General features: G+C 36.2%; 1 protein-coding gene and 2 long non-coding RNA genes across 7 annotated transcripts in view; 2 read left to right on the top strand and 1 right to left on the bottom strand.

Moving 5' to 3' along the window:
- Positions 1-17343, bottom strand: part of LOC126875170 (SET domain-containing protein SmydA-8-like) — a 54212-nt gene extending 36869 nt beyond the window's left edge. Inside the window, exons 1-6 of one of the 4 annotated variants that reach the window (XM_050637905.1) lie at positions 16737-17343; positions 16455-16645; positions 15718-15877; positions 12071-12325; positions 8364-8600; positions 5200-5353 (exon numbers count right to left, since the gene is read on the bottom strand). In XM_050637905.1, the coding sequence (XP_050493862.1) occupies positions 5200-5353; positions 8364-8600; positions 12071-12325; positions 15718-15858 (787 nt within the window). In that variant the 5' untranslated portion in view covers positions 15859-15877; positions 16455-16645; positions 16737-17343. Of the gene's footprint in view, positions 1-5199; positions 5354-8363; positions 8601-12070; positions 12326-12577; positions 12626-12854; positions 12963-15717; positions 15878-16454; positions 16646-16736 lie in introns of those variants that run through there. The other 3 variants (XM_050637906.1, XM_050637907.1, XM_050637908.1) reach the window with 3 other exon arrangements.
- LOC126875220 (uncharacterized) lies at positions 8875-11864 on the top strand. Of its 2 annotated transcripts, XR_007693283.1 has the most exons (3): positions 8875-9563; positions 11100-11302; positions 11421-11864. It is a non-coding gene; the product is annotated as an uncharacterized LOC126875220 (long non-coding RNA). The 2 variants fall into 2 exon arrangements; XR_007693282.1 differs by having other exon boundaries at positions 11100-11864.
- On the top strand, positions 13088-18794 carry LOC126875214 (uncharacterized). The gene is made up of 2 exons (XR_007693276.1): positions 13088-13151; positions 18415-18794. It is a non-coding gene; the product is annotated as an uncharacterized LOC126875214 (long non-coding RNA).
- Positions 18795-19793: the final 999 nt, after the last annotated feature.

Raw genomic sequence — 19793 nt, 5'->3', positions numbered from 1 at the left:
ATATAGAGTATTCTAGTCACTCATCGTAAAACATTTCCAGCGTATTCTATAGTTAAGAATAAAAGAACCATATAAACATAGGCTTATAAACTTTTTATTAAAAAGTTGTAATGATGATACGAAATTAGCGAAATTTTCGTTTAAATATAATAGGCAACGAGTACCAACAATGTCGCACCTCAACAACGTCGAGTAATTCTTTGGTTCAACCAGATTTTTAATTGCGGGCAATTGTAAACGACGAAATTCATGTAACAAGATTTAATGCACGCCAGGAATCAATATAAAGAAATCAATGAGAAGTTTGTAATATAACGAGTTTACTTTTTTTGCATTTCGACTGGAACAAATAAAACTGATATAAATATCGTCAATCTGTATCTTTTATCGAACGAAAAATTAGTCGGTTGTTTCGCCTTTGTGTTCTAATTTTTTAGAAATGCATTAGCACAACATTTTTCCCCTTATTTTTAGTCATAGCATATGCCAACACCGTTTTGCACAAAAGACTGGAATATGCCGTACTATTTGTTGCTCAGAAAATGATATTTGAGACTGCAGAGTAGCAAGAGCATTACTCTGCTACTTCGCTCACCATCACACGATGCCGTATGGTCTTACTTGTAGATGCAAAGTTTTTAACCGACATGCATATCTATTTTTGTGATTGGGGCTATCCAAAACAACAAAAACGAAAGCTACATTCTTTCCAAGTGCCTTCTTCTGAACAACGAGTTATATACAGGGTGTTCGACTACAGATGTAAAAAAATTTAGGGGGTGATTATTAAAGCTAAAATAAGATGAAAATCAAGAATAAAAAGGTCGTTTTATGGAGTAATGTGTAATAATACAAATTGTTGAACTGAATCTCACTTCTAGGAAAACTCTACATCTTCTCTAGTGTTTAGTTTTTGGCACAACGATCCTCTTTACAGCGGCTTTTCTGGTTTCTATTATAGTGCCGCGGAAAGATCGCCGACATACGGATAATGTCGATGATAAAGCGCAAATGCCGTCAAGTCGAAAAGGTCGGAAAACTTCAGTAGGTCTAACGGCCATCGATATATTTTAGCACCGCAGCCATTGATGTTCAGTTCACCGGAAAGTCCAGAGTCAAGAGTCGTTAATCGAGAGTTGTCATATCATACTACTGCATTAAGTGCACGTTAAGTAATCATCGTTTGCGGTTTAATCCACTGTAATAAATCCATCTATCAATACATTATCATATCGAATAGAAACCATTGGAAATTCTAATTTCTAACATTTCTGAATAAAGCATTTCTATAATACATTAATTCACACGTTTGCTCTCTCTCTATTCCGATATATATACGTCGAATCATGACCGTAACACAGGTCCGGGTCGCTATCATAGTAAGGGTTTGTGGTATGTAACGAATCTTCACTGGAGCTATCCATCTTCTTACACCACTGAAGTCACGTTTATTGACACAAATAAAGATATTACAGAGTTGGCGAAGAATCACGATGGTTAGGCACTTGTGACATTGGTCTAAGACTCGATAACGAATCCGCGGTCAACGGGTTAGTAGGCTTATTTCTTCGTGAAAGTCTAAGTTGGAATTGACACCAAGCGTGGAGTAATCACAGATAACAAGGCGTAGTTAACTCGCCCAAGAGCTCGTACACCAGCAAGAGTGACTTTCCGTCACGGTGACGCTGTCGAGGAAAACTATGATGGGGCGTGTCTAAGAGCACGAGATCATCGGATTCGTGGAGAGACGTCTTCGTTCGGAAAGTGAGGGAAATTGATGTTGCTGTTAATTGGTCAATTTCCATGTTGGTGGTTAGAGATGGATGCTAGCCGCCCTTGAGGGAAAGTTGCTAGCGGGAAGCGTCGTTCGTGAGAAAAATAGATTTCCCCTATTTTCCCGTAGTTGGGACAAAGACTGTTTGTTTGTTTGAAGGACTTTAGTTAATTAAATCCTAAGATTTACAGCGGCTCCTCAGGCTAGCTAAACATGTACTGTGAAGATGCATTGACATCTGGTAATCATCTTGCTCGAAGAATAGGGTCTGCGTGTGGCGAGCCACAGGACAGAAACCGTTGCCCGTCCGGGTGGGATCACAGATGAAGTATCTGGGACTCACCATCGACAGCCAGTGGACGTTCGAGCCGCACTTCGACTCACTGATCCCGAAGGTGTCAGCGGCTGCCAATGCCCTGTGCGGCCTACTACCGAACATCGGCGGGGCCGGAGACGCGGTGCGCCGACTTTACGAGGGCGTCGTTCGGTCACGAGTGATGTACGGGGCCCCAGTATGGGCGGACGACCTGATGGCAAGCCGTCGCAGCATTCTGCTCCTGAGAAGGCTGCACAGAGTGACCGCCATCAGAATCATTAGGGGATACCGGACGGTGTCTCACGCGTCGGCGTCCACCCTAGCCGCGTCCCCCCTAGACGCGTCCCCCCCCCCCCCCCCCCCCGTGGGAGCTGCGGGCGCTGGCGCTCAAAAAGAGATACACCCGCCGGAGAGAAGACCCCACCGAGCAGGCGGCTCCAAACGACACAGGAACCGCCGAGGAGGACACATGGAACCTGTGGCGATCCCAACTGATCAACGGGAGAAGCGAACACCGAGGCGCGGATGTGGTCCTACCAAACTGGGAGGCATGGAGGAGCCGCCACGGCCTCCCACTCACATTCAGGATGACACAAGTACTCACCGGACACGGCGTGTTCGGCGAGTTCCTGAAGAGAATAAGGCGAGAGACGACAGACATCTGCCACCACTGCGGAGAGGGCAGGGACACAGCGCAGCACACCCTGGAGCTCTGTCCGGCGTGGGAGCTGCCCCGCTACACCCTGCGGCACGCCATAGGAGAAACGTTGACCCCCTCAGCGATTGTGGAAGCGATGTTGAGAGGGTCACAGGAATACGAGGCCGTCCGCCTCTTCTGCGAGCGAGTTATGCTCGCGAAGGAGCGAGCGGAAAGGTAGAGAAAAAAGAACTCTCACCCCTGCAGGATAAGACGATGGAGAAGGATGGCAGTCAGACGACCCAGAGCCGCCCCGCCACCACCCCAACGGACTACGACCAGAAGAAGTGACAGCGCTAGGGGTAACGACCTCCCCCTAACGCCTACTCAATAGCCGGCTCGAACAAGAGAACGCGAGAAGGGGATGCAACTGAAGTTAATTCATAAGAGGTTCCTGGAGCACCCCTGTCACGCGCATAAGATGGTCATCGTGGAGTTTTAGTCGGTAGGAGTCCGACACTACTCTTATTATATTACGCGATTATTGCAGCAGCGGAGTGTCCATGAGGATTTCTCCACGTACAGAAAAAAAAAAGGACAGAAACCGTTGGAATGTTTACTGTGGCGTGCCGCTACAGCTATTTCTTTTAAGGAGAGCTATAGAATTACTCCATCCCTATGTTACGTAAAAACGTTTATCCCGTAGCCACGGCTACGTTCAGCGACTTGTTGTCGCCTCGAGCCCAAGCTCATTATCACAAATCTCGAACAATTATAATCGAGTTAAGTTATAGAGGCCGAAGAATTCCGAAGAAAGGCTCCGGTGTCCTTTCATCTCCGACATATATAAAAACCTCAACACAAATTAATGTGCAGCAAAATAAAAAATTATACTTATAGTATTGAATAACTCTTTTAAGTTTCTGGTAAGTAGGTATACCCAACAATACTTTTGAAAGAAGCACCTCAGCTATCGTGCCTGACCCTGGTTAATTTCGAGAAAACTATACAAAGAAAATGAAAGCGTTGGTAAAGAATATCGTAAACTTTTTTCTGAACGAACTCTCCACTGCTACCTTGTTATGTAACATGTTGTAGTCAGGAGAATTGTATAAACATAAAGTTGGGGTTAATTGTAGATTCAATATAGGTTTAAGTTATTCCGCTGTAGATTTTTTCGGGCTTCTTCACTTTTAATTTTTTGAATATTTTTATTTCCTTTATTTTTTTATTCTTTTTATTTTTTGAATTTCTTTTGTTAGTTCCAACGCGAGTGATTTGGGTGTGTGATGAGTATGTAGTGTATACAGTGCGTGTTGTATGTACCGTGCTTATTGTGTATTTTGTTTCCAAGAAAATGGAGCATATATTGAACACGTACTGTAACATAAAACGATTGCTATTTTCGTTACAATTTTTCTATGTACAGGCTGAACACTTGTGGCGCGTGTGTGGTTTTTCTGTGTAACATGTAACAACAACAATAAACATTGTTTATATGTGTTACTATTTATTAATTTGAGGTGGTGTGTCGCGATAGGTTCGTAAGAAATACTCAGATGTTTTAACGAACAATTGCTTATTAAGAACGAATTAACAGTCAGAGTCAACAAATAACAATTAACAGATACGATTAACAAATAACTGGTAACAATTAACAAGTAACAATAGACACCAAGAGATCATTCGACGCGTTGCTATGCAATGGTACTGAGGAGTTATATATTTAACGGCGTAAGACAGACTGACTGCCCTTTTGTTCTGGATCGAACGGATTCTTCCCTTCGTTGCCCATCGATATCCCCCACTAACGTGCATCCATTAGCTGTACCGCCGCGGTTGGCACGTGTATGCTCCTTCGAGAATTCGGCGGAAAGAGCGTGAAGATATCGATGGTACATTGGGCATGTCGGTGTTGCGCTTCGACGGCGTCGCGCTTTGTATCCAGAGCCGTTGGAAAGTTCCGTGGCCCATGCCGCTACAAATTATTTATAAACACAAAGGATTAGAGAAGACATTAATCTTTTCTACTTGAAAATTTCATGAGTTTTATGTTGTTATGGATTTTAATTAGTAGACTGGTATAATACTTTTAATCTACGATTTTTCTCATAATATGTTGCGCGGGATAGTTTACGTCTTCGAATGTCATGATCTTCCTCTCTACGACTTGTACCGGGTAAGCTGTTGCACACATATCGTTCGATTTGAGAATCGCTGTGCAGCCTGATGGCTGACCGGGCAGCTGACCTATTCTCGTCCATGTGAGGAGGTTTGCATGCGTATAGGGGCATTTTAGGTAATTTTAACTGACAATAACTAAAAAACAAAGCCGAAAACGCAATTTCTTTATTCTTGATTTCCATCTTTACTGTTCTTCAAAAATCACCCCTTAAATTCTTTTACACCTGTAGCCGAACACCCTCTATATTACTATACTTTATAGAATATATATATATATAATATAGTCACCTTTTGCAATAGGTACTGCAGCATGAATAATCAGCCCTCCAGTATCAGTGAAACTTTTCGAGCAATTTGCTTTACAGTTATGCTCAAGTAACGATGTCAGTTCGTAAACTGCTACGTATGGTGGATCAGTAAGCGGAACTTCATGTCCATTAACCTGCAATTTAAGTGTTTGTCATTCACTTATTCAGATTTATTTCTAAACCGATAGAATATATGATATGTTTGTATTTGATCAAGATAATTAAAAGAATGCTAATTGAAAATAATATACGGTCGGATCCCGTATGAGACGATGCTTCTCTAACGTGGACTAAAAATTACGCCAATGCTTCCATATAACGCGATTAAGAAGCTGCAGGAAATGACTCTTTTCTAATATGAAAATATGTAAGTCTTTGAATTGACTCGACGCACGGTTTTGCATTAACTCTTGTGCGATAATGAGTTGGTATTGTGAACAGTTATTATTGTGGGTCGCATATTATTTTGTCATATTAAGAAAAGACTGCATATTTATTTAATTATATTCTTTTGCGCTCTTGAATTCGTAACGGAACGTATATCTAGCGTTATAGGAGGTGCTATTGTACTACATTGTAACCGTATACACAGATTCACAGATATTATATACACAGATTCATTGATCAATATCCGAAATAGATCTTTACGTCTGAAAGTTTAAGCTTTCAAGCATTAACTCAAGGATCTGTCAGGTTAAACACGATGCGTAGACGAGAAGTCAAGCCACATTTTGTACTTTTGCTGCGAATTCGCCTCAAACCGAGGAGTAACGGGCACAAACCCGGCCATGACACTGAGACGCGATCTAATGCGGTGCAAATATCCATCGAGTACAACGTAGTAATTGAAATCATTATCAAGCGATGAACTGCTTAATTCTGTATATGAGTCACCAATTCCCCAGTCTCGTCAATGAAACGGGAAGTAGATAAGAAGTGTTTACGCAAAGTTTACTAGTTCATAGTGTCGTATATTTGATTTCCCAGTGAGAGCGTGTCTATGATAGGAAACTTGCCGTTGGCAAGTCTATATAACAAATGGCACAGAAAAGAGCAGCAATTTGCAGTTGAAAATCATTGAAGCTAACAAAAAATTTCTATCATTAACCGCAAGTGAACAACAATTTAACAGATCTTATAGAAGCTGGTACCCTTGCAGTTAGAAGTGTTGAGGTTATCTATTAGAGGAACGCGTGGACGAATGTGTAACATACACAATATACCTATGTTTCACAACAACTATCCATTGACGACTAACAAGGTGTTAATACAAATGCGGAGAACTTAGAAAATATGAACAAAGATAGGCACAAAACCAGATACCCCCCTCACGTTCAGAAATCACGTAAAAAGTACAAATTGGTTGAAGATACTAAATTACATCATAAAATTTAATTTCGGCACTGTGACAACGAAACCAAGTTATTGTGAAAGAACTATCCAACGCGGTAATTTAAATCTGTTTTCAATTGTGTGTTAATTTATAGTCGGCGAATTGTAGTTTTAATATTATTTTGATAAATTAACTTTTATTATAATATAGTCAAATAAACTAATATTTTAATAATATTTAAATAAAAAAATAAATTACAATATAAATTAATAAACTAATTTTTCCTACCTTTTTCAGTTCTTCTCGTTTGTTACTTCGAGCTTGCGTTAGTATATGTGAACGTTATATGAACGTGCACTCTGTACAGCTGACACGCAGTGTACATTATGTTCATTATCTTCCTTTATTAAAATTGTTTAGTAATAAGCAACAATAGATAACGTAGACGACAATAAATAATAACTCAAAAATTGTTTAATACTGTTGTCTATACAGTATAGTGTAACATAATATAATACATTTTCGTTGGTCTTTGTACATTTGCTAAAAATATAGAGCTTAGAAATTAAAATTGTGCGGTGTGCGAATCCGCAGAAGCCGATAATTGCTTTTGTCGTTGTAAACACACACGCAGTTGGCGTAAAAAGTATTCGTACAATAACTAATTTCAACAAAAATTTTGTAGAACATCGTTTATTAATAAAATTTTAACAAATAAAAATTATATACGCATTCTTACAAGTCTGTAGAATATGTAGAATATATAGAAAATAGAGCTGGGATATCTATGCCCTCCGTGAAAATATTAACAAATATCTAAAAAATGGCAAAAATATATGCGTAATAAATATTCGTAGTTACAGTTTAAGGGAAAAAATTATTAAGACGAGTATAATTATTTTAGTACTCAGCAGATTTCTTTTGATTTTATTATGACTTGAAGCCGTCGTGGCATTGAATTTGTCAAATTGACAAAGATCCTACTTACACTATTTTTCCATTCTTGTAAAAGTATCCTCATTGAATCATTTCCAGACGAAATATGGTGACTCCGTATTTTGCGTTTTAGGTAGTCCCATATATTTTCAATAATGTTTATATTTGGGAATTGTGGAGGTATTTTAAGTGTTTCGGAACATTGTTCGTCTTTCAAACCTATTTTCTCTGCACTTTGATGCAGATTGTCTTTTATGCTATGAAGCGGTAACTGTAGAAATATTTATTACGCGTAGATATTTTCCTAGATATTTATTAATAGTTGAACAACAGAGATAGAAAATTATTTTGTGAAAAATCTTATTTTCTGAAAATTAGTTTGGAGGCTTCTAGGAATATATATGTGGCGGCACTCGACAGCAAAATACCACAGCTCAACACTAACTAGAATCTGACAACGGCGACGCAGTGGTTGGCGCCTTAGATTACGAATATTCGGGACCTGGGTTCAAATCCTGACCGATTTTTCTTCCACGCATCTAAAAATGAGAAGAAAATACAGGGATACCCCAGCAGCGACATCTATAGCCAGCAACTACAATTATCACGGACACCTATATACCTCACATATATAATTTCTATTTGTTAAAATTTAGTTACTAAACGCTCTACGAAATGTATTACAAACGTGTACTAAATGTTCTACTATAATTTTGTTAAAGTTAGGTTCTATACAAATACTTTTCGTATTAACTGTATCTGGGAATATTATACGTTACGGAAACATGCTTTTCGAGAATATTTATTGAATATGTGACATTTCTATTCGTCTTAATATTTATAACGCAATTGTAATATATTGATTGAATTTCTACCTGCAAGATGCCGACGATTTTTGTCATTTCCTCCTCCGATATATCATCTGTTTTGAAAAATCTTTTAATAAAGCGAACAGTGTTTGACAGCTCATGGGAATTTATTCGATCGTAATGGCTTTCGAGCGATAGTAATTTCTTATAAGATTCTAAATTAACATCCTTCGATGCTAACGCTCTTATGACAGTTATACATTGATAACTTGGATGCGGATGGCCAAATTCAGTTATAGATACCTGAAACATTACATTATTATATCAGTATATATCGTTAACAGATCTCTTTCATACATTTATCGATATATAAAATAGCTATAGAGTTTCTTCTGACGTAAGAAATAGCAATAATCTAACAAGAAGCATCACCCGAGAATGACACGCCGATTTTGACGAAACTTTGCATATTTATTATGCAATCAAAAATATTCCACACAAATTTTTTATCGATGATCGATTTACCTGTAGAGACAGGAAACAGCTCTTAAAATTGTTTACTAAAAACATATTTTCTGGAATGTCTCTAAAATTATGAATTTTGTGCTTTTGGACGAGTATGGTTAAACTTTTGCTCGAAACTCGAAAGGAAACTCTCAGTCACTACCAATATTGGTTCGTAAATTGGTTCCGTAGCTCTTCTTGTTCTTTGTTAGGAAGTGTAAAGTGTTAGACTTTTAAATGGAGATAAAATATTTAATCCCAACTCCGAAACTATGATACCGTCAACGTCTCCAAACGTCTACTTCGGATTTGACGATCACGGCAAAAGTATTATAGTTTAGAAACCCTAAAAAAGTGGTTTTCGGAAGTGAAATTAGCTCAAATGAAGATGCTTGATTTTGAACTGTTGAAAAATGAGATCAATTATATTCAAGAAGAATTTTGTGTATTCAAGAATATTACGAAATCATATTTTCAAAGATGTAAATATAGATAAATTATTAGAATATAATTGAGGTGTATGTGTTGTCCGTGATGATTGTTGGTAGCTGCTGGCTGTAGATGTCGGTACTGGGGTACTGCTGTATTTTTCTTCTTATTTAAGAATTGTGGAAAAAAAATATATGACTACGGGCGCCGGGATTCGAACCCGGGTCTCAAACGTTCGTAACCTAATGAGCTAACCACTGCGCTACCGTTGTCCGGTAGAAGTTAGTGTCGAGTGGCGGTATTTGTTGTCGAGTGCCGCCACATAATGTTTTTGTAAGTTGATTTGTGCATAAAATCATTTTACGCTAACTGTAAGACACGCGTCTCGTATACGCTAAATCGTCCAGAGTTGCTACTACGCCCGACCGAAAAAGTCCTCGAGTGCGAAGGGTTAAATCAACCTCTTCAGTACGATGCGCCATTATAGTGGTTTTCGCGGATGTCATCTTATATTACGACGCGCCACTATAGTGGCTCACTCTACTGACTCATTCGCTCACCGTTTGAACTAAATGATCTATTTCACTTGTCTTGTTTCATACGCATTTGCCCTCACAACGTTTTATAACAGAATTAACAATGTAAAGACAGAATATATAGTCTTTGTTTTTGGTACGCCAGTGTCGGGTGTCAATTGTTGCTTTTCATGAAAATAAATTATTAGTTCATTATTAGTTGCTCTTTTTAACGTGCCGATCCGTATCCTTATAATTTTTTAGAATCTTCAACCTCAAAATGTCGCTTCAAAATAGAAAACTAAGAGCAATTTGAAAGACACTATCGCGTTATAAGTGTGAAAATTGTGACGTGGTCTATGTGTCGCACCGTGCTTTAAAATATATCACACTCAACTGTATTATTAATTATTAAAGTAAATTATTAAAGTTACAGTATATGCATCATATCTTTAAGAAAAATTATAATTTAGTTATCCTTCCAAAACTTCGTTCCAATGCGCTTGCGTAGGGAGCAGCATTATCCGTCACACATTGCAGTGCTGTATCGTCCATTTATGTAGGATTGAAACAGTATAAAATACATTAATTGTAAGCTAGAAAATACTTTTTTAAAAACAGGAGTAGCGTTCGCATCTTAAAAAACAACAAAATGCATTCTTTTAACGATTAATTCTGCAACATTCCCGATTCTGGATTATTCCAAAATGCTGTGCACAAGTAACGACCCCTTCTATACTTATTTGAATTGTATATTAAAAATCATTACTTTTTTTTAAATATTTTTTGTTAATACTTATTGATTTTCGTGTAAACGCATTGATCAGAATTTCGATTTTACTAAGATTTTACTTTGATTTTACATTACAATTAGATCAATTTAAATTCAAATTGGATTAGGTTTGTTACTGCAGACAATTGCTACGCTTGGATTGAAAACTTAAGAAAAATTAACCAGTAGAAATGCGATATACAGGGTGTTCCACTTAAAACAGGCAATCTAAATATTTTCTCTGCCTATGCATAATACGAGACATATTCCTTACGTAATTTAAATGATTTTAAGTGGCGATTTAGATGGAGGAACATTTTTTAAATAAATATCCTTTCATATCTTCTTTTCCAGGTAACCCATGTTTTTCTACGTATACATAAATAATTTTTCATATTGTATGTTATAGCTAACATTACTGTATATTCACCCATGTACAATAGTACGATCTTCAAACGATCTCGGACTCTAATATTTTTTAATTAATGGAATTTAGTTTTTGTGAGATTGCAGGTTTCAGCGATAACAAAAGATCGATCGTCAATTTGAAATTGTACAGGAACAAATGTTATTTCTGTCTAGATATTCAAGGATTTGGTAGCTGTTAAATCTCTCATTGTATCGATAAACGATCTGCAATGCATTATTCAAAGCGGGAGGAAGTCACAATGGTTTTATCGTGATCTGTATACGCAAGTGTCGATGGAAACAAGCGTGCGAGACGTAAATCTGTTACTCGTAATAGAAGTCGGAGGAACATCATCGCCAATTAATCAAATTACGAGGTTTGTGAGAATCACGTATCGGTATAAATTCAACATTAATTTGGAATTAGCGTGTCAAACATATTCCGGATGCCTGATTCATAAAAATGTTATCCTTTTCATCTATTTTTTCATCAAGGCCTCCACAGAAATCACATTTCAAATCGCATATTGTAGTATAGTGGACGAAAGGCCTAAGAAATATCGGGCGAACTATAAACAATAGTCTGTCCATCAATCGAATAGTTTCGCGGAAAAGGCTTGCGTGACCCTGACCACGAGCGGTTGCGGAACACGTGCGTGATGGGGCTAAGACGAAAGACAAAGGGATGCTAAGGGACAAAGACGAATTAACAGTCAGTGTTGATTGAGAAGCCAGAGAGCGTGAATCGAGCGTTGTCGAGAGAATGTAGTCCGCGTGACAGAGAGCGATGGAACTGTAGTGACGAGAGTTGCAAATCAACTATTTAGTTGTTTTAATTATAATACGTTATTGTGATTAGTTCACGTTAAACAACCATCGTTTCCTGTTTAACCAACATCTGTTTAATCCATTTACTTTAAATAAACTAATTGTAGTAAAGATCCTGCAATATTTTTAAATGCTGTATACGATAAAAGTCGAGCTGCTGTTATATATAGGAAGAAGTTGTTTAGAATGTTGACATTTTTAAAAAAACCGATGGTTTCAAAAAGTGCGAGTATTGGAAGAAACGGTTTGCAGATTCGTGTTTAGCTTACAAAAATAAAAATAGTTAGGTTATCTTAACAATGAAGTAGTGTAATTACCTTATGATCTCTGCGAGAAGAAGAAAAATTACACTCTAATCCATGATCTTTGCAATCTTGACAAAGAGGCCAACCACATTTTTCACAAGCTACTGCAATGGTTTCGTTCAAGACCGTGTAACAGCGAAGGCACACAGGAGCGCAATTATACATAGGACCTGCTATCAGAGGTTCATCATCTTTCAAAACAATTTCCCCAACTTTGATATTTCGTGTGGCTATACAATGACGACCCAATAAGGAATCTTCTGCTAACTGTAAAACGAGGTACGTAATTAATTTCGAATTTTTCTTTGCAATTTGCCCAAAGTGGTGTAATAATTAACATTGGTAACTCGCAAATGACAATATTCATTGAGATGCTATTACGCCATGATTATAGTCCGTATACATATTTATAATACTATTTCATAGATCAATTTCATATTCCTTGTATAATCTTCTAATAGTCCGAGTTTCGTAAAGCTTCGTCTTTCGTATCTCTACGATGTATTATATTATAGTTACATTTACTTTGCATAACGTTGAGTCTTTTATTACCCTCATTTTCATACACTGTTGGAATATCACATTTGTTATTTACGAAACTGAATGTGTATCTAGTAAAGCTAGTATTATCAGCAAACACAAATACTTTAATGTCTACGAAAGTTGAGATACCGACTGCGTATAGCGTATATAAAATTACTCTTAAGACACTTTCTTAGAAAACTTCTACGTTTATGCCCGTCTATATTTTCTTATGGAAACATGCCCTAATGGTTTGTAACACAATCTTACATACCATATACTATCGAAGACTTTAGAAGTGCTGACCAGCATTACTTATTCTTTAGTGCGCGATTCGTTTTATTGGGTATTTCGTACATTTATTGAATGATTGGGGTTAGGTTGGGGTTATTTATTCCTTTACTTGAATTGGTATTATTACGGACTGTTATTCGTCTGCTTCGTTCTGAGGTGTTGTGTTCATGCCTAGTACACGCATATATCGGCAATTAAAGAACGGAATTCCTCCTTGAACCTAATTCACTCTCCTTTGTGGGCAGTTATTCGTGAGTCACACGAACCATCCAGAAAGGTAAGATCGCTAATTGATTTGTTAATTAAGTAAACGTCCACACTGGTTATCTGATATAAAGAGACGAACACGTCTAACAATTCAGGTCTTTTTAATTACACTAAGGAGATTTTTCAAATAGAGATTTAGAGGTTTTTTACACAAGGTTTTTCATAAGCTTTTAAGCACTCTTGTGCCAATTCCGTGTCAGTTCCCCTATAACATTTATTTTTAAAACATTCATTTATAAAACTCATCTAGTAATTATCAGGCGTCATCCGACGAATATCTTCACCACAATATAGTACCTTTGTCTCTAGTGGCATATTAGTGAATGGCGAATTACAAGTCTCGCAAAGTTAGATAAAATTATCTAAGCCGGACGATAGGTTATTTGAATTAGATTCGAGACAGAACATTTTTTACTAAATATCTTTATAAACAACAAATTATATACAAATAATTGATTGAATATTTGAGTCATAATATAACATAATAATTATGTAATATTTTGCACTCCTTTTTATTTTTACCGCATCGCGGCTTTGGATTCCGAGGTATGAAAGAAAAGATAAATTTTGATGATTTTTGAATCTATTATAAAGATCCACATTTTGCATAACTTTTTCCTGTATATGTAAATATCGGTCAATCACTTCCGAGATATTCGCAAAAAACTATCAGTGAATTTTGCCTACAATTGTGCGGCCGTAACAGCGCGCATGACACAATTAGTTGCCGGTCGTTTACAGGGTGGGTCGGAAATCGCAGTACGACGGGACAAGGATTGATTCTACACGAAAAGATAAGTAAGTGTAAGAAAGTGTTAAATGTTTGTAACTGGATCAGCGGGAGGACATGTCCTATAATATGCAAAAAACTCATCTCGATTGGTCATGCCGTTTCAGAGAAATCGGTCAACATACAAAAAGAAAAAAAAATATACCCATTGAATTGAGATATTTTTTTTCTTTCCCAAAGTCAGTATCAAGACTGACCCTTATGTGTATTATATGACTTTTCTTTATTATAAGTATTTCTAAAATTTATGATTCATGGTATGCTAAAGTGTGCAAGAATACAAGGTATACTAGCATATTAAGCTTTAGAGTCGAAAATTATATTTTACAAAAAAATTAAATAAAGAAGCACATTCTTTACAGATTTACAAAAAATTTTATCAAAGATACAGATTGTGCCAATACTTCCATTCGGCACTGTACCATGTTACAACTACATATTTCCTCATAGATATTATATTAGGATAAAAAATATTTTTCATTTTCGCCTGCATCATTTTCAACTTTCACTTGTAATTTTAAATAATTTATAACGTATCAAACTATGAAAAAGTAGAAAGTACGATGTATACTTGAATTTCTTATAACTAGGTACTATAAAACACAGAAAATTTTAATTCAGCATATGTAAAAATGTTAAACTCAAAATTCGTTACGTTTAACATTCGCCTCTTTCCGTGGATCCTTTGAATGCTATATACTCGTATATATACTTTGTAAATCTTATAACAGTATCATTGTTAAAAATATGATAATAAAAATTTGTTTAAAATATGTAATGTCGTTAAAAATTTAGTAAAACTCTGACATTACAGTTCCAGAATTTATAATTAGAAAAGAAAATTGGTTAACTTGAGAAAATCGTACAGAAGTAATAAATAAATTAAAATCAGAAATATTTAATTATTTAATGTTTTATCTTCAAATTTCGAATAATTAATACGACTCAGACTTAATATAAATTTGAAACAATTGTACATTATATTTATACCAAACTATCCTTCGTACATAATTAGCTTCAATAAGGAAATGGTACATTTCAATGAATCGTCGCACGCTATTCAAACGTCTAAACATATCGTGCGATGTTGCCACATCAGCTGCACTGCGTAGCTTCTAAAAAATTTGCACGTAAACCTATCTTTTCATTAGCATATAAGAAATGGTTATTACATTCACAGGACAGTTTTACAGAAATTAATAAATACACCATCATATTTCGATATAATTTGGTGCCAATTTTGGTATGGTTCTTGAATATAGTTTTCCTGTTTCAGAAGAAAAAGAAGAACGAAGAGCCTCTTTTCTTAATTTCGCCACGTGTTACTGTGTTAAAATACATCAGATTTCTCGCAAGGTTCGTGTCTCAAGTCAAGCCTCGATAGTTTCGTTTCAAAATTGGGAGTAGTCTTGAATTTTGAGCTTTACCTATCAACTACTTCAGGCAGCACTGGAACTCGAATTTCTTTCAAATTTCGGTTAAGGTTCTAACCTTATAAATAAGATAATCTTAACCAAAATAACGCATTGACTTTAGACGATGAAAACCATACTTAAATCAAAAACTATGTTCTAATTGTTCGATGGATATTGTGACAAATCATTTTCAAACATCGTGTACAAACTTTATAACGCATAAGAAACAATTTTACAAGGTATAATAAATTTGATTACATTAAAGTAATCTTGCTTTTTCTCCTAAGAACTAAGACTAAACTTAATATAATATAATTATATAATTGAATTCATAGGCTAGAAAATATTAGATTAGTACGAAAACTACTAACCTTAAAACTTTTGCAAGCTTTTGCGTGATTCCTCCAATCCTCTTTCTGATGTTGCTTACTGCAGTAATAAACATTTCCACAGGCACTACATTTATGAATTGCATTTTTCCCGCAAATCGCACAAGTAGTCTGAGATTCCATTGTTAAAACTTGTAACAATCTCGTTTACAAAAATGCATATATTACATACGTTGTGGTAAAAGTGATTCATATGTTCTTAATTATTTTAATATTATTTTATGTGCTAACATTTTTTATTTATAGTAACAGAGATTTAAATCATTAAATTATAATCTCTCGTTATTAAATAATAATTTGAAAATATAGAAATTCCAATAATATTTCGAATTAGTATGATATATTTAATACATACTATGACCAAAAAAAAAACTTTAATATTGAAAGTACAACAAATTTTCCATAAAAATAATAGATATTTTTCCTTTTTCATCACAGTTTGATTGAGTTACATATTCACATATAACATTGTTAATTGAGCGATTAAAATATATAGTCTAAAAAATAGATAAGCGAAAAATATAATTTAATTATACAAAAATTTATTAATTTGAAGTCGTTAGAAATGGGATATGAATATAAAAAAATGTATTTTGAATATAAAAATGCACAAAATTTAATGAAACACACGGTATTGTGATTAGCCGTGCAATTAAATGCATCATCCTATTGAAAAAAAGAAATGAAGGAGGAAAAAATTTTGCGATCTCAAAACTTACCACAAATAACTTTTTAATCGTAAGAATTCGAACAAAAAATTTTTAAATATCTTCTTTCATTTAATGAATTTCATTCACTTATAACTGTTATGTACTTTTATAATAAGTTTTATATAATACAAAATTTAAATAGAAGTTTAGTTCACATATATTCTGTTATAAATTAAAAGTACGAAGTGATTCATTAAATTCTGAAAAAAGAGCTAATATTAAATTATGTGGGGCTTAAAAAGTATTAGTATTACAAATGTAGCTATTCAAAAATAATTGAAACAAATATACATTTAGTCGAAAAAGTAACTTAAAAATTATACAACACACGACGCGATAAACTACTTTGTTATTTAAAACAAGGAGCGTCCGCTTTTGCACGGTGATATAGACTAACTAAGCGTATTGCTTGAGAGGAAGTTGATTTCCAGAATAGAATCTATTTAGAGAAGAGCAACAGTACTTGTGCCTAGACATGTACGCTAGTAATTATATGCCTAGGTATAATGCGTGTAGCATAGTACATCTACACATCTTAACATCAATCCATATTTCTAACACATTTTCAAAACGGAGAACATTGAATGATTTACACGTGCAAAGATAAATATTAATTTTATAATGGAATCTATGTATCCAAAAAATATATAAAATCGCGCGTTTCTTATTTCTCTTTTTTTCTTCTTCAACACGTTGCTTATTATTTATTGTTAAAAAATAGATGTATGTACATCTGTATTGTACGAGCGAAAAATGAAAGAGAGAAAGACAAAAGGAAAACGCCATGAGACGAGCGTCTTGCGTATGTGTTGAATGAATGAATATGCAATAAAACGAATTCATTCCAGTTTGCAATGTATAAGAGAATAGAGCGGTGTACGTTAATACTTTATTATTCTGATACACATAAATTTTATATGTCGGGTTTACATTAGAATTAGGGTTAGGGGCGTGAAACGAATCTTCGTTTGGGTTACACGTTGTCGTTATGCAATAGAGAAGACATTGACTAGTGCAAATACGATTATTATAGAACCGGACAAGTAACCGCGGTAGTTAGGTACTCGAGAAACTAATGACAATGATCCTAGGTTCAATAACGAATCCGCGGTCGACGGGATGATAGATGAACGTACTCACAAAATCTAAGTCGGACGCGTAATATTCACTGGTCGTAAAGAGTTACTCCTTTCATCAATGAGATCGCGAGAAAGAATGTCTTTCCCGTCCCGATGATGCCACGGAGGAAAACTATAATGGGGTGTGTCTAAGGACACGAGATCATCGGATTCGTCGAGAAAAGCCTTCGTTCAGAAAGTAAGGGAAATTGGCGTTGCTGCTAATTGGTCAATCTCCATATCGGTGGTTAGAAAAAGATGCTACCCGCCCTCGAGGGAAAGCTGCTAGTGGGAGACGCCGCTCGTTGAAAAATAGGTCTCCCCTATTTTCCCGTAGTTGGGACAAAGACTGTTTGTCTGTTTGAAGGACTTTAGTTGACTAAATCTTAAGATTTATAACGGGCCCTCGAGCTAGCCGAACATGTACTGCGGAGACGCATCGACATCTGGCAATCATCTTACTCGAAGAATAGAGTCTGCGTGTGGCGAGCCACGGGACAGAAACCGTTGGAATGTTTACTGTCGCGTGTCGCCACGAATATTTCTTTTAAGGAGAGCTATAGAATTACTCCATACCTTTGTTAGACAAAGCGTTCATCCCGTAACCTACTTGGCTACGTTCGGCGACTGACTGTCGCCTCGAGCCCAAGCTCATTATCACAACTCTCGAACAATTACAATCGGACTGAATAACTACAGTTGTTCAATTACAGACTCCGGTGTTCTTTCATCTCCGACATATATATTATACTACATACAGGGATACAGTATTTGTACAAAGGGACAGGTCCGAACGAAACTTATAATATTATAAAAATATATATATTAACTGTTTTCGTATGTATGTACAGAACAGGTGGCGAGTTCATCAACCCTAATGTAGTAATGTAGTATCGGGGAGAAGGGACTAAGAAGAAACGTCGAGCCAACTATAGACAATGTCGCGAGAGCCGAGGCGCTGTCGGCTCCATCAATGCGTTATCGGGTCCTTCAAATAAATAACTTCACCGAAAAGACCTACGTGACCCTGGCTACGAGCGTCTGCGGAACACGTGTGCGGTGGGCCTAGCAAAAGACACAAGAATGCTGCAACGGCCAGAGAGGCAGTTGAGAAGCGGAGTGCGAGTTGAGCGGACACGGAGTGTGCATCGACGTGCGCGATATTGTAGTCGGTCCTCTTGTATTTGAATATCACTTATTAAAATACATTAAACTTTAAACTCTACCATCATCACCTGTCCTTACTCTAAGAATCCATCAGTTACTACAGTAATAATTTATAATAAGTTAATACTTATTATAGATAAGTATAATTTATAAGTAAGTATTATAAATAAGTAAATATTACTTAATTTAGATAACCAATTGAATCTAGCGTTTAGGTCTAGTGGGTAGTGTCTCTTCAGCCTGCGGATCTGATCCGACGTATCAAGTAGTCTAGTGATTAGGGGTTTCGGTGTTTGTTGACTCTTTTGCTATATCTGTCGCTATATTTTTCTATTTCCTCTTTGATTGTTGGTATCTTGAGATCGTCATGTATTAGTTCGTTGGTGACATACCTGTTAATTGATGTAGGTTTGGCGTTGATAATTAATCGATTCACACAGATTCGATTTTCTCTATATATTTCTCCGCGTCGTACAACACGTCTTAACTCACAGGATACACTTAGTCAATTAACACGTGGTCGACTTCTAAGACAAAAGAGCGTCGCTAGAAGTCGTACCAACTTAGCTTGTAGTAACTAGCGATCATACCAACCTAACTTTTCTCAACAATACCAGGGTGCATTTATAATGGATCTTAGCGTTTTCCATTGAAAGCGTTGAAGTATTTCAATGTTGGAATTATTTCTTGTTCCCCATAGTTGGATTCCGTAGGTCCAGACAGGTTTTCTTACGGTCTTGTAGAGGGTAATTTTATTCTGTATGTTTAGTTTGGAGGATCGGCTAGTAAGCCAATAGAATTTTTTGAGTTTGTCCTTTAGTTGCTTCGTTTTGTCTGTGATGTGATTTTTCCAGGTCAACCTCCTGTCCAGGATCATGCCCAGGTATCTGACTGTGTCCTTGCTAGGAATTGTTGTATTGTTGATGGTGACCTGGGGGCAGGTTTGCTTTGGGAGCGTGAACGTTACATGTATGGGTTTTTTTTCATTAATTTTGAAGCCCTATTTATGAAACCACTTTTCCATAGAGTCGAGATATCGCTGGAGAGTGGATAAAGCAATTAT

Source organism: Bombus huntii, chromosome 17 (genome assembly GCF_024542735.1).
Source record: "Bombus huntii isolate Logan2020A chromosome 17, iyBomHunt1.1, whole genome shotgun sequence".
Lineage (NCBI taxonomy): Eukaryota > Metazoa > Arthropoda > Insecta > Hymenoptera > Apidae > Bombus > Bombus huntii.
This window is presented reverse-complemented; position numbering and strand designations above follow the sequence as displayed.